This window comes from Argopecten irradians, chromosome 13 (genome assembly GCF_041381155.1).
Source record: "Argopecten irradians isolate NY chromosome 13, Ai_NY, whole genome shotgun sequence".
NCBI classification, from domain to species: domain Eukaryota; kingdom Metazoa; phylum Mollusca; class Bivalvia; order Pectinida; family Pectinidae; genus Argopecten; species Argopecten irradians.
The window spans coordinates 3,197,788-3,211,813 of NC_091146.1; the positions used below are offsets into that span (position 1 = coordinate 3,197,788).

A 14,026-nucleotide genomic window follows, 5' to 3' on the forward strand; every position below is an offset into this window, starting at 1 on the left:
CCTGTGGATAAAATTTGTTTTAGGTGCGCTGCTATCTTAAAAATGGTAATGAACTAATTAGCTAATATTTTATCACTGTCATCGGGTAGACGTTTTGTTTTGTTTTTCGTCCTATTAACAGTCAGGGTCATGTAAGGTCGTGCCAGGTTTGTCTGTGGAGGAAAGCCGGAGAAAAACCACCGACTAGCGATCAGTACTTGGCAACTGCCCCACATGGGATCCGAACTCGCGACCAAGAGATGGAGGGCTTGTGGTAACATGTCGAGACTATTTAGCCACTAGGCAACTCCGTCGCCCATCGGATACACGCCTACAACATTCGTAACATCATTGAAATAAAAAAATGTAATACAAATATAAAATATTATTAAGTTATCTCAAAATGTGCATTTATGGCAAAATTGTTTAGATGACTATATTTAACAATATCCACATCAAACGTTGTACATTATTTCATCAAATACATCGCTAAAATAGACATAGGTATCTGCAAGCAGATTTGAGGTTATGGAGGCTCAAAGTTTGTTTCATAGCTGCAATTTACTTATGAAGATATTTCAGCAATATTGCCTACCCGTATAAGGCTATAATTGACTTGCGTTTTAAGTGCATCTCTGTGTACACGACAATGTTTAGATACTACACACGAAAAACTTAATGAAGGAAAATACGGAGACACCTTAAATCAATACTTTTCTTTATTTCAATAAAGTTATAAAAGTTGTTGGCGTGTTTCCGCGTAGTGATAAATTGTTAGTTAATTAGTTAGTAATAAATCTTTGTAACATCGTACATATATTATTATTTTGTTTTTGTGTTTGTTTAGTTTTTCATTTTCCCATTTGTTTTGTTTGGGTTTTTTTCTTTTGTTTTTCCCCCTTTTTTCTCTCTACTTTTTATTAACTGAACCAAACCATATAACTGGTTATATTTGTACATATTTTCTATTACATTTTTGCATTTACTGGACATTAAAATGGTAGCGAAACTTTTATCCGCGAATCTTTCAAATTACTCGTTTTTAATTAAATGTTTAAAATGTGTACCCCCTGTAAATAGCCAGCTATACAGTGAATGGAAGTTGACTACTCCAGACGTAGCGTTAGTTCAATTGTCTGTTCATGGGTGATTGGATTAACCTACTTCCTTGTCCCTATTGTTCTTCCCAATATTTTATTTAAATCAATACTACGACATTAGATATGGCGGATGGCTGGAAAATTGTGGTGTTTGTGATTATTTCTTTACCAACAAGCCTTGGTATGTATGTGTTCTTACCATCCCAACTTTCATGTGTCTACTTTCCTTTTGTTGTTATTTCACTTTCTATTTTTACTGACTATCCAAGTTACACTTGCATGTATGGGTATATATGCAGTTATACAAAACACAATTTTTACTTATATAATTCCGTTCTGTTTTATATCATTTTAGGTTTTTTTACTTACTATCAAAGCTACTCTCTATGTATGGGTATATATGCAGCCTTACAAAAACAATTTTCACTTATGAAATTTCGTTCTTTTTTTATATCATTTTAGATTTTTTTTACTTACTAGCAAAGCTACTATATGTATGTATGGGTATATGTAACATTACAAATATAATTTCCCTTTCCCAAATGTATTCTGTTGTTATATCACTTTCTATTTTCACTTCATATCAAAGCCACTATGTACCATTATATATTCATGCTTAAGTGACAAACATCACTGAATAACACCGACTAAGATAATGTATTTTTAACCTTTTTACCAATTGCTATTTACAATTATTCGCGGAAATGTTATTTTAATTCTGTAGCATAACGTTGTCGGGGTACACAATAAAGATGGCTTGCAGGCTAACGTGTCACATGGGTTTATCACTAACTATTCACCTGGGGGTTGGAACCCCAGATGGGACAACTTTTGCCAGCTAGATTCCAATGATAATAAGGTCGATGTTTTTTTCTACGGGTATTCCAGTGTTCCTTCAAAACATGATAATATTCGTGGATCAAAATTTCCGCGATTTTACAAAAAAATGATTTATTTTTTATGAGGCGATTTAACTCAGACCAATAGTTTTTTTTGACAGAATATGCAGACCTTCACTATCACTAAAGCAAGTATAAAGAATAATTAACTAAAGGAACACTGACATGAAACCTCGAGAACACCTCAGATATATGTATATTAGTTTTTTAATTGGCAAATCACGTCACTTTAACAGTTTTAGTGTTGCCTTTGGTTTTCATGGTTTCATTGTAAGTTTCTCATTTTTTTAGAACAAAATAACCTTCACATTCAATCAATGCATTATACCTCTATTAATACTGTGTTCTAGAACCTTTGATTTCTGATAAAATATTATAATATACATGTAATATATTAAATATGCTCCACCGCCGACATAACATAAATGATGTCAATCATTTGAACAATAATTGGTGTTTAATCGTCTATATATATGTCTAATTAACACAAAATATGATATAAAATAATTAATTTCGTCTTTGGTGCATGTGCAATCAGTACTTCATTCCATATAGGATATAGTGTCATGGAATTTTTCGGGATGCAATTAATTATTTTTTCATATTTTTAACTTAAAGTAAAATTAGAAGCTCAAACTTTTCAATGGTGGTAATGGTGTAAAGTAAGTCACTTTTGTAACTGGAGAAATATACTAAATCGTCTGCTCCTGTTATTTATAGTGAAAAAATACCATTTTTCAGCGGTGGAGCATCTTTAATTACAATATAAATATAATTAAATATAAAAATAATAAATAAAAACATAACATTTTATAGTGCTCTCTCACTGAAACATGCGGCAGACGCACTGAACATGCACAGAGTAGCCGGTCCCATTATACTGAAAAAGGGCGAACCAATCGTCCCACTCCCCTCATGTTGAACACTAAGCACGAGCAGAAACTAAATTATGACGTGTCTCGCCAATGGAATACAACCACTTGCGTTTCGATGTTAGAATGCAATTTTCATACAAACCAAGTGGACTGCGTCAAATAATTTGTTTTAGTATTTTTAAAGTTAATTTTTGATGCAGGTGTCTGAATATACTATTGTTTGTATGATAAACATGTAGTTCGCTACTACAAGATTCTTGAGTTATGAAATAAAAAATCATTCTGCCATTCCCATATTTGTCGCACCTCAGAATGGGAAATCTTAAATGATAGTCTTTGCTAGATTTTCTATCTCGTGCTATCTGGCTGGTACCTTTACGTGATTTTTGGCGGAATTCTACCCCATCCATGTAACAGTCCGCGCATAGACGTCATAATCTCGATTATGATTAGTGACGTCACACGCTTCAAAAAACCAATATTATTAGATATATGTGCATTCAGTTATTTACCATGCATTGTTTGGTTTTTCCTGTGTTGTTTTTAATTATAGAAACATTATATGCCGATTGTTCATCGGTTTCCTTTGATATAACCCAACTATATTTTACGCGAAATGACTGAGTTCGAAGCGCAGATGAAATGGTTAGGTGGCTTTGAACCATAAGGCCCAAGACAGGATAACATTATGCTCTGAACACGTATAGATGTGTTTTGTTATATTTAAAGAGGCGCGAGAAAAAACAGTTTTTACTTGTAAGTGATCGAGATCGGGTTATCTCAGTCGGGGGTTAAGATTTTGTAACATAATCCCAACCGAGGCATAAGCCCTGGTTGGGATGTCAATCACTTACAAGTAACAGATTTTATTAGTTACATACATCCATTTGCGATACGTAAAGCCAAATATAAAAAAATCAAGTTCGCCAAACTCGGGCTCAGTAAGCTGTCGAGCCGCTTAACCCAAATATTTAGCTAATATAATATCCCTTAGTTCAAATATTCAGCTTCTCCAACTAACCTCGAATAAATACCTTTCTCGAGGTCAATTTACTTGAATATTTAGTTTCCCAGATCTCCTCTAATTCTCGAGTTCACAAACCCATATCACTGTACTGTAGACGTAAACATAATGATTTTGGCAGTACATATACAGTCAAAATTCATTTCCAGTTCCTATTTGTACTTGTAACATAAAGACTTAAACATTGTAAGCATTGTAATTCTATACCTGTTAGTAATTTTTGATAAGATATTCAAGCTTCTTTGAAAACGAAATTGAAAAAAAAAGTATTGAATATAATGCCTGTAATTTAATTAACTCATTCAGGTACTAAGTAGACATTCAGGTACTAAGTAGACATTCAGGTACTAAGTAGACATTCAGGTACTAATTAGACATTCAGGTACTAATTAGACATTCAGGTACTAAGTAGACATTCAGGTACTAAGTAGACATTCAGGTACTAAGTAGACATTCAGGTACTAAGTAGACATTCAGGTACTAAATAGACATTCAGGTACTAAGTAGACATTCAGGTACTAAGTAGACATTCAGTAGACATTCAGGTACTAAGTAGACATTCAGGTACTAAGTAGACAAATATTTCCATGATTTTCCTTATTTTTACAATGAAACAAACTGAGTTCTGGCGCATTGAATTCTCAGTTATGATCTTAGTATGGACAATGTCTATACCGCTTTAAAATATCTCGCGAAATCATTATGTATGTATGACGTCATACTACTTTCGGTATGTGGAAAAATAACCTCAAAGATCTAACCAATAGAAGTTGGTGTAACAACTGAAATAACTTTTTAATGAAATTGCCACAAGGATTACTTCAAATAATTAGCCAAGGTTTTACTGAATATTTTAGTGCACTCAAACGGGAAGTGAAAGGATCGCATAACAGGGTTCAACAATGTTTTTTAAATGTAGCGGCAATTTTATTTGTTACTTTGTACCTTTGGTTTGCAAAATTATCACGATATATTCATCTATTGAGAAAATTACATAGCTTGGCGTCATAAAACATTATTTTGATACCGTTATGGATAAAAATGAGTCCTTTCAAACACATCTGCTGAACAATTTTACTAAGGCTGAGCAATTTTACTGAAGTCAGTAATACGACCATTGTACAGAACCAGGATACCTTTTTAATTTTATAAACGTATTTTAATGGCTGACTTTAATGGTACTGCATATAACTGCTATTCTGGTGTATTGTTTTAGATTGAAAACTGATAACGTACCGAAAGTGACTGATGTGCTTGTGAGTAAGGAAGTTTTTCCTTGTGTTTTCCCTACTGTAAGGACTTTGGTACAGACCATCAATGGCTACATCCGTAGAGTACTTCAGCTCTCGTGTGACTGCGGTCACTAAATTATCACTCAACACTTCAATTATATAGAAATATGGGTCAATACAATATTACCATGTGTGGATACTTGTCTTTGTTGATTCCCGTACCTGCGCACTATAGATGTAAACAAACATGTAGACGAACACGTTGTGTTAGTGTTATTTTGGTCTGAAGAAGTGGCAGCACATATATTCCATAGAATTTTTTTTGGATTGTACTTTGAAATTATTTTGGCCTTTTATTTCGGATTACTAATACACTAGCTTTATACCGTTTTTACCACATGTTGTTTTGTCCTTTAGTACATGTCGACAGAAATAGGCCTAAGATGATCAAATTATAGTGCCCTATATCAGCTTTAACGCTGTCGTCACTGTTTTTCACCAAAACATAAATCTTCATTGACGGCTTGTAATTGGTGATGTGATGACATGATCCAATGCTGAATAGACAAGGATAATATTTTCATATCAGACTTTCGCATACTCACAACAATTCTTTCCAGCACCGTACAATCAAAAAGGTTTTATTCCAGACATTACCAAAATACTTAAGAAATACAACTTATATGAATATGTCTTAAAATTTTTCGATGATGGATCTTTTCCTTCAAGATATTGTTGGAAGGCATTAGTCCACAAATCTATAACTATGTATGAAACAAATGCCTGGAAATTGAGAATGTCAAATGACGCAGAATTCACACGATTCTTATCATTACATGATTGTTTAAAACCCCATTACCTTTGGAAACTAGCTCTACGTCATCCAAATTGCCTTGAAAATGTAAGATATATTATGAAAATGATTGTGTCTGTACGTCTAGAAAATTCTGTAATATTATGTCACTATTGCGGAGATTTTTACACTGATATTGTTAGTCATATTGTTTTGAATTGTTCATAAACTGAACAAATAAGAAATTATTTCATATGTTCAATTGTATCAATCACAAATGTAGATTTTATTTCATATTTATACTCCCTCTCAGATTTTGAGCTAATACATGTATTATTAGGAGGTCCCTTGGACTATACATTGGAATGTTATGATATAGAACAATTCAGATTGACATGCGCGTACAATTTTAGAAAAATGTTCAATTCGTATATGTAACTGATTAAAACTTACTAGTTTATGAATATATATAAATATTGAAAATAATATGATAAAGAAATATCCGAGAGAATTGTGCCCTCTTCTCTTTTTCCCTGATTTATAATAACCATGTTGTGTATTTTCCCCTATTCTCTCTCTAATTTTGTACATATTATCTCATGCTGTTATCATATGTTGTTTTTTTCATATACATTTGTAGTATCATTATATACTCTTCATTTTGGAGGAAATAAAGATAATGATAATCATCAATGTATCCATATATCATTTAAGTATTATTTAACAATTTGCATTGATATATTTTTCACATAACAAGAAAATAAGGTCTTTATAAAATTGACCTATTTTTATCATCGCGTTTAACAAAATCTTGTAAATAAAACATCAAGGTTGTTAAACAGAAACGACAACATTATTTATTTTATCATATTACCGTTTTAATATCGTTTCCCGCAAACCCATTATTCCTTGAAGTACTTTATCTTTTCAATAAATCTGTCATTGTTTTGTATATATATACCATCAAATATTTTCATTATATAAACGTTTAACTTTTATTTTCATACTTGATTTTTCTTTTTTTTCTTCTTTTTATAACGGAGATGGCTATATCAATGTATATTAAACACCAATGCACGTAAAAATATGACAACCGATGCTTCAATATACATTCACTAAAATTTCGAAATACATAAGAAAACAGACAAAGCGGTTTATGAGTAGCTTTTCTGTAAGTCAACTAATTGTTGCGATGACTTCTTTCGTGTTTTTCTGCCGATTGCGTTATCCCGACGATATAATATCGCAATATAGACTGATTCTACTGGACCCTTCGCGGAAGTTTGTTTTCTCGACTTCCCATTGTCCGCGAATAACGTAAATATTACTCCTAGTACTTTGAAGTTTTCTGGATTTTTTAATATTACATAATTGTCTGCCCTTGCGTGTAGATATTGATTGTGATGTTGTGTGTTTCAGTAGTTAACGTCATTCATTTCAGAGAACACGACGTGAGTTGCGTTCATAATACAATGACGTCACAATGGATGTCTACCTGAGAGGGAGGTAACTCTGCATTTAATATGAAAACACGGAATTCGCTATCCACAACTACTTTTATCATATAGCACAAGGAATTTTAACGAATTTATCAAATAGCCCTTACCTTTAAATGCCAGTATAATGGTGTTTTTTTATTCAATAAATGTTAAAATTAGATGTTTATTATTGATTTATTAATTTGTTACAGGAGATGGACTTGCTCCAGTAAACCTAACCGCTGAGTACATTGCTAATGGTTCCATTCGAGTCACGTGGTGTGACCATCCAGACACGAAAATCCACCAGTACTTTGTGAACATCCTAGACATCAGGCATTTTTACCTGCCAAACGATACTCATCAGTACGTACTGGCCAGGACAACACCAAACACAGTCTACACAATAAAGGTCTCGTCAACGTCCATCACGTCTGTACTTGGTACATCGGAGACATCCATCACTACACGTACGTCGCTACGACTTTAAATCTAAATAGAGAATTTCGCAATTGTAGTGCCACGGACATTTATATATATTTAAGTTTAAGGAGGTTTTTGTTCACTGGCTTATGAACGATCTTGTTTGACAGATATTTCCAATGGCACACGACATTGTACAACAAATCATAACATTTGTGTCTTACATGTAAATTTCGACAGGTTTTTCGTGACAATACTTTCGGTCATAAGGATATGTTTATGTGACACCATTCTGATGAAACAGCCCATGCCAAGAACTGATTAAATAATGTAACAGTCTACCCAGCATTCTGTGTTGTTTTCAGGAGCGCAACAAAACCAAAATGACATCATATTTTTATTCGGCATCTATAAGATATTTATTATAATTAATATTTCTTTGTTTGCAATAAAAGTTGTTTGCAAACTTTTGTGAGAATCTGGATTCAAACAGATCAAACTTTTTTTTTTCATACCCCTATCAAATTACAAAAGAAATTGGTATCAATGCTTAAATTAATTACATCTGTTGTATTTGGGTATGGACTATTTACAAGGTCTGAAATTATGCCATACATGGTATGTATTTGCTTGCTCGTCAGATTAATGTTCATACTGAACTGAACGTTAAATTTCGTTGGACGCCAATAATAAAGCGCTCATATATCGAAAATGTAAATATAACGTAGACTTTTTTAAGCAAACTATAGTTCATATGCCTGCATCATGTACACGAGTTATCTGATACGGATTATACATATAGTTCATATGCCTGCATCATGTACACGAGTTATCTGATACGGATTATACATGTAGTTTGGACTCCCTACACAGGCAATACATTTTTGACTGTTTTCACAGGAAAATAGAAATATACATTTCCTCAGAAACGATTGTCCACTCAATAATATGACTGTTGCCCGGCGAGGAATTTGTGCATGCGCTTAATTGTTTACGTCATAAATACCGGCGCCATCGGCCTCGAGAAACAGTTTCTAGGGTTGGTCCCAAAACCCCGGGAAAAGAGTTTTGACTGTTGACTGATAAGGCAAGAAACATCTGTATAATGTGATTTTCACGTGAAACGGGGCAAAAATCAACTGCATGTTCTTCATATCAACTGTGACACAAATCTACTTTTCATGAAAATTCTTCTTTCTCGCCAAGGGTCAGGTGTAAATAAGTCTGGTGGTTATTCCTTTACAGCGACAGCCATGTACAGACCGGTAGATGGCGCTGCAGAATTCAGCCTTCCCCTGCCCTCTGTTGGTTATGTGATCCTTAAAGTCAGTAAAAGACAAGTTTTGTCTTTTTATTATGGAAAACTTAGCCAAACACCCATCCCTGGTCTATCGGTCTATGTTAATGACACGGTGACGTTGACATTTAACCGCCTGACAACAAGAGACGCTGGCTACTACTACATAGAACGTAACCTGGAACCGATGACTCCAGGCCACCTGCTGGTAGTTACCGGTGAGTCTTTTTTTGTTTTATATTTTGAGGCACTAGTAATAATGATTTTTTTAAAATACAAATTTATCGATCTATTTTATTGATCTGATTTTATAAATAAGATGTTACTATATTACGACTGATAATACAGACTTTTAAGTAAAATGTAATATAAATGTAAACATTACACGTAATTACGTGAGATAATATTGAATGTATTATATTTCTTTGATATTTTGTTTCTGTTGGCACATGTAAACATAACTTTTTGTATATGAGTATTAGTTCATGCATATATACATATGCCATCATGCATCTGATAAACGTATCATTTTTTATTACTTGTTTAATTTATATCACTATCAACCACCATGTTTTTTTCTTGATTAATAGTTAATTATTCTTATTACTATAATTTAATTAACTGATGATGAATTTACTTTATCCTCAGGTGATATTGTGCAGTTTGTACTTGTATTTTGATACTTAAATCTATTAAGTATTATTATCATCTAATCTTCAAGATGGATGCTAATGAAGAAATAATAATATACTGAGACCAATATATAAGACACAAAAGGGTGTTTCCTGTAGTTTGAAGTATGCTGATGTCAATGAAATGTTTAATCATTTATTTTTCTTTTGCAATCGTCGTAATATTAAGAAGAGTATTTTTTCAGACGCACCGGCGACACCATTGATTACGTCATCAAACCAATCACCTAACCTTGACTCGTTTGTGACCTTGAATTGTCAATCTGAATCCCAAAGTAAGCCGATCAACCACGGATTGGAAATGACTTACTCCTGGACACTCAACGGAAGTCGGTCAGACAGTAGTCGATTCGTCGTTAACGGATCCAACCTGATGATTTAACAGGTATATAGAGTTATCTTCTCCTAACCAACACTAGGGGTTGCGTGGTATATAGTTAGCTGGGGTTATAGTGGGTATGGTTACAGTCTCTCCCAGAGTGCATTAGACAAAAGCGCCCACATACCCAAACTTCGTCTGTATATAATTTAATTTTGTTTGTAACTACCATTTTCATTGGCTTTAACATTTACTTCATCAGCCCATAAAAGGAAAAATGGCGTCGCCGTTTGTAACGTTGCTTCTGATTGGCTGAGATAAAGACGCACATTAATTAGTTAAATGAATGATAACGATAACTTGCCGTAGCATTTATTTCTAACGACTTATATCATATCAGGTCACCAAAATGTTTAAAATTAAAATGCTAGGTATGCCTGTGTTGCCTACGAGGGTGGCCAGAGAACGCTCAAGTCCTCTTCTCTCATTAGTCTACCATTCCTGCTGACGCCGCTTGGTTCGTACATTTTTTTTATTTAAACACATTTTACTGTAGATTAGCTATTTTTCGTGTAAACTTAATTTCGCTTTTTCTTTAATCCGCGATCTGAAATTCTAGAGTCCTATTTCACGCAGACGCTTCATAATCAATACCTACCAACAAGGGCAGATAACTCTGTAATATGCGAACACAAGAAAATGTAAAAAAAATAATAATATCATTAAGCAAGTTTGTGGATTTTTTTACGATTTTTGTGATTTTTCTTAGATTTGTTTACGTTTTAATACCATTGAAACATTCAAATGTTGTTTTATATATAATGTAATTTAAGTCTTTTTGTGAGCACAATGCATGAGATATTCAATAAATATGTGTTTCTTTCTGTATTGTATATTTTATTACGAATGATAAGTTTTATATAATGATTAAAGCTTTGAAAAATTCATGGCGTTGGAAATATTACAAAATATATATATATATAACGTTGAGAATGTCTACTTTCACTTTATGTTAAAATATGTGAATGCGGCTATAACATATATTTGAACGTCCGTCGAGAGGCGGGAAATTTTAAATTGGTAGTGTCTCATAAAACGGCTCTTAAGTAAAGCTTTAGGACAAAATGTGAATGTAAGATTCATTTAACAATTACATTTAAAGGTTTGTCTTTCACTTATCCTTTCATTATGATTTTTTTAAAAGTGTATATTTTGTAAGCATGCGTTAATATGACTTTGAATATAGTCGTGGTCAACACTAGGTTTTGTTTTGAATTCCGGTTTTCGGTTAATGAGACATTTTTTCATCTCTACATATACAGATGAATTACATAAATTAACGTAACTCAAGCACTTCTATCAAAAGCGTTTGATTGGCAAGATGTTCTTTCTATATCCTGTGTACTTGATATGATATTTTCATGTAGAAATTTAAAGGGCCACTACCTTTCCGAAACGGCTTTTATTTTTTTAAATAGGAATGTAAAACGAGATAATAATTTTGTAGAGTCGCAGAAGTTATTAACTATACGTATACTAGGACACTTATCATCACCTCCAGAACTGTTTAATTAGAATAAATAAAATGTTAATTTTCATAAAGCGGGTCGTTTTATGTTTCCCGCTGTCGTCCTAAATGCCGCGCGGTAGTTGACTATCACTGCGCCAGACGGCAAAACAGCGAAATGAATCTCCATTTTTATCGTACATTAGACAGGAAATCTTGCATATGTTTGGTGTTGTAACCTCATCTTAAGCCATTGATATATATTTTCTTTTGTTATTAATGTTTTTAAGAAACCTTTAAATTTTGCTTCGGAAAGGTATAGGGCCTTTAACTGATTGTTTTATTAGGAAAGGTTATTAAACCGTCATGATTGATTTCCGTCCTTAGTCCCTACTGAACTGATCGCCTTTGGCTACATGGACAATGGTACGTACAGAGGAGTCACTAGTTCGTATACAGGCCTAACCAGCGTGTCAATGAGGTCCCGGGAGGGGCAATCTATGGTGTTTGTTGTGAATACAACTGGCAACCCCCAACCCGAGGTTACATTGCGCTTTAGGAACCAAACAGGGATTGCATATGGAACTCAACTCGCCCCAGGAAAACATATTATCGTTATGGATCACCTCCAGTGCAGCCAAACTGGGGCATATGACGTCACAGCTACTAATAATGTCACTCGACCACGTGCCACTAGTGCTGGTTCTACATTGAGACATTTTATGCTTGAAGTCAATTGTAAGTTATAATGTTTACTTATAATAAACTTTTTATATCATTAATTTCTCAAGTACATGCGGAATAAAAGATTTCAAATTATCTTAATCGAAAGGATAGTTTACATTCATTTGGCACTTAATTTTCGTTTACTGTGGTTCACATTAAAAAACTGTTTTAGCTGTGTGAAATTCAAATTTCACAATGATATACAGTTTATTTAGAAAGATGATGTAAGATGCCGAATGACTATTTAAAGACGAACCAGAAGCGTTTGTGTCGGGTGACATAATGATTCGGATTTCATACATGTTCTAACTTCGTTACATTAGGGCCATTTTACGTGTGTTTACAATCAGCTATAATCACGATATCTTGGTTTGGTGGGCATTAATGGCATGTTTCGTTTGTCTACTTAGGTCACCCACAGATGGTTAACTTTATATACAACTTGATAGAGATAGAAGCGAAATTGAATACGAAAGTCGCACTGAATGTTTAAGTGACCTCAAACCCAGTTCCAAAGTCCGAATGGTCTCCTGGTGTGACGTCACTTCCTCCCCAACGACACAACGCATACACGTACACGGTCAGGGGCGAGGTCAAGGTCGTTACTGCGTCTGATTTCCGGGATTACAAAGTCAGCATTAGTAACGGCTTAACAGAGATTTTGACCGTCACTTTCCGTATCCGTTCAGAAGGTAACGTATTTCTTTATTCTGTATGCAGAGGTAGATCGTTTGGTCATTGTTTTTGTTGTTTTGAACCATGACGTTCCCTGCAGTTTTGTCGCTCTTTTTACATTATGGGTTATGCTTGCTTCATGCCGAAAGGACACGTGGAATGGATTTTTACCGGGTTTATTCCTAGCGACACACCGCCGATTAAGAATTACACATGCAAACATAGGCGCCATAGTCAATACCTACCTGCAAGGAGAAATAACTCTTCTATATACATAAACAAAGTTAAAAAGTGATACAAGGGTCGAGATGATATCCCGTTTCTGCACATTACAGAGTTATCTCCCACTTTACAGTAAGTCATCAAATATAATGTCATTAATTTGTGAGCGAGATTCACGTTGTTTTCTCTATAGTATGACGTCAAGCTCGCAAACACAAGACGCCACAATCAATAAATACCCGCAAGGACAGATAACTCTTTCATATATATGAACAAAGATATATAAGTGGTAGGAAGTCGGCGATTATAACCCCGCTCTCGCCAATTATTCGCTCTTCTTACATTCGAATTCAACTGTTGTGAGGCATGAGCACCCCGTCTATGTTAAGTGGTATAACGCAAAACTTACCAAGCTTTTGTCAACTTAAAACTCTTTCCCGAGGGCGGAGATTTCCTCTTCCGGAAAGTATTTTTTGCATTACCACATTGGTAAATTATTATTTGTATTACCTATTATGAATCTTAATTTAATTCTCGGAAAAATCTTTGTCGGTAGGCCTTCAGTGGTGTTGTCATCATTGTTGAAATGGACCAAGGATCGCCTTAATGTTACAATTATCTTACGATTAACTAACAAAATTGCATGAAGTGTTCTTGTAGTTAGAATGTTGCAATGATTTTTGAGTACCATTTGGAATACTCAACATCGGTAATTTAATGACGTGGCGAGAGTGTTTTACAGCTTTGGATAGTTCGTTCGTGACTGGTGTAGGTCAACGCTTCCG

At 34.1% G+C, this 14,026-nt stretch overlaps 1 protein-coding gene across 2 annotated transcripts in view; it reads left to right on the top strand.

The window, feature by feature from the left end:
* Nucleotides 1–1,092: 1,092 nt before the first annotated feature.
* The window catches only part of LOC138306097 (uncharacterized), a 13,305-nt gene continuing 371 nt past the window's right edge, over nt 1,093–14,026 (top strand). Inside the window, exons 1-7 of one of the 2 annotated variants that reach the window (XM_069246459.1) lie at nt 1,093–1,260; nt 7,593–7,850; nt 9,049–9,318; nt 9,978–10,177; nt 10,543–10,628; nt 12,006–12,356; nt 12,755–13,036. In XM_069246459.1, the coding sequence (XP_069102560.1) occupies nt 1,203–1,260; nt 7,593–7,850; nt 9,049–9,318; nt 9,978–10,174 (783 nt within the window). In that variant the 5' untranslated portion in view covers nt 1,093–1,202 and the 3' untranslated portion in view covers nt 10,175–10,177; nt 10,543–10,628; nt 12,006–12,356; nt 12,755–13,036. The remainder of the gene's footprint in view (nt 1,261–7,592; nt 7,851–9,048; nt 9,319–9,977; nt 10,178–10,542; nt 10,629–12,005; nt 12,357–12,754; nt 13,037–14,026) is intronic. The other variant, XM_069246460.1, reaches the window with a different exon arrangement.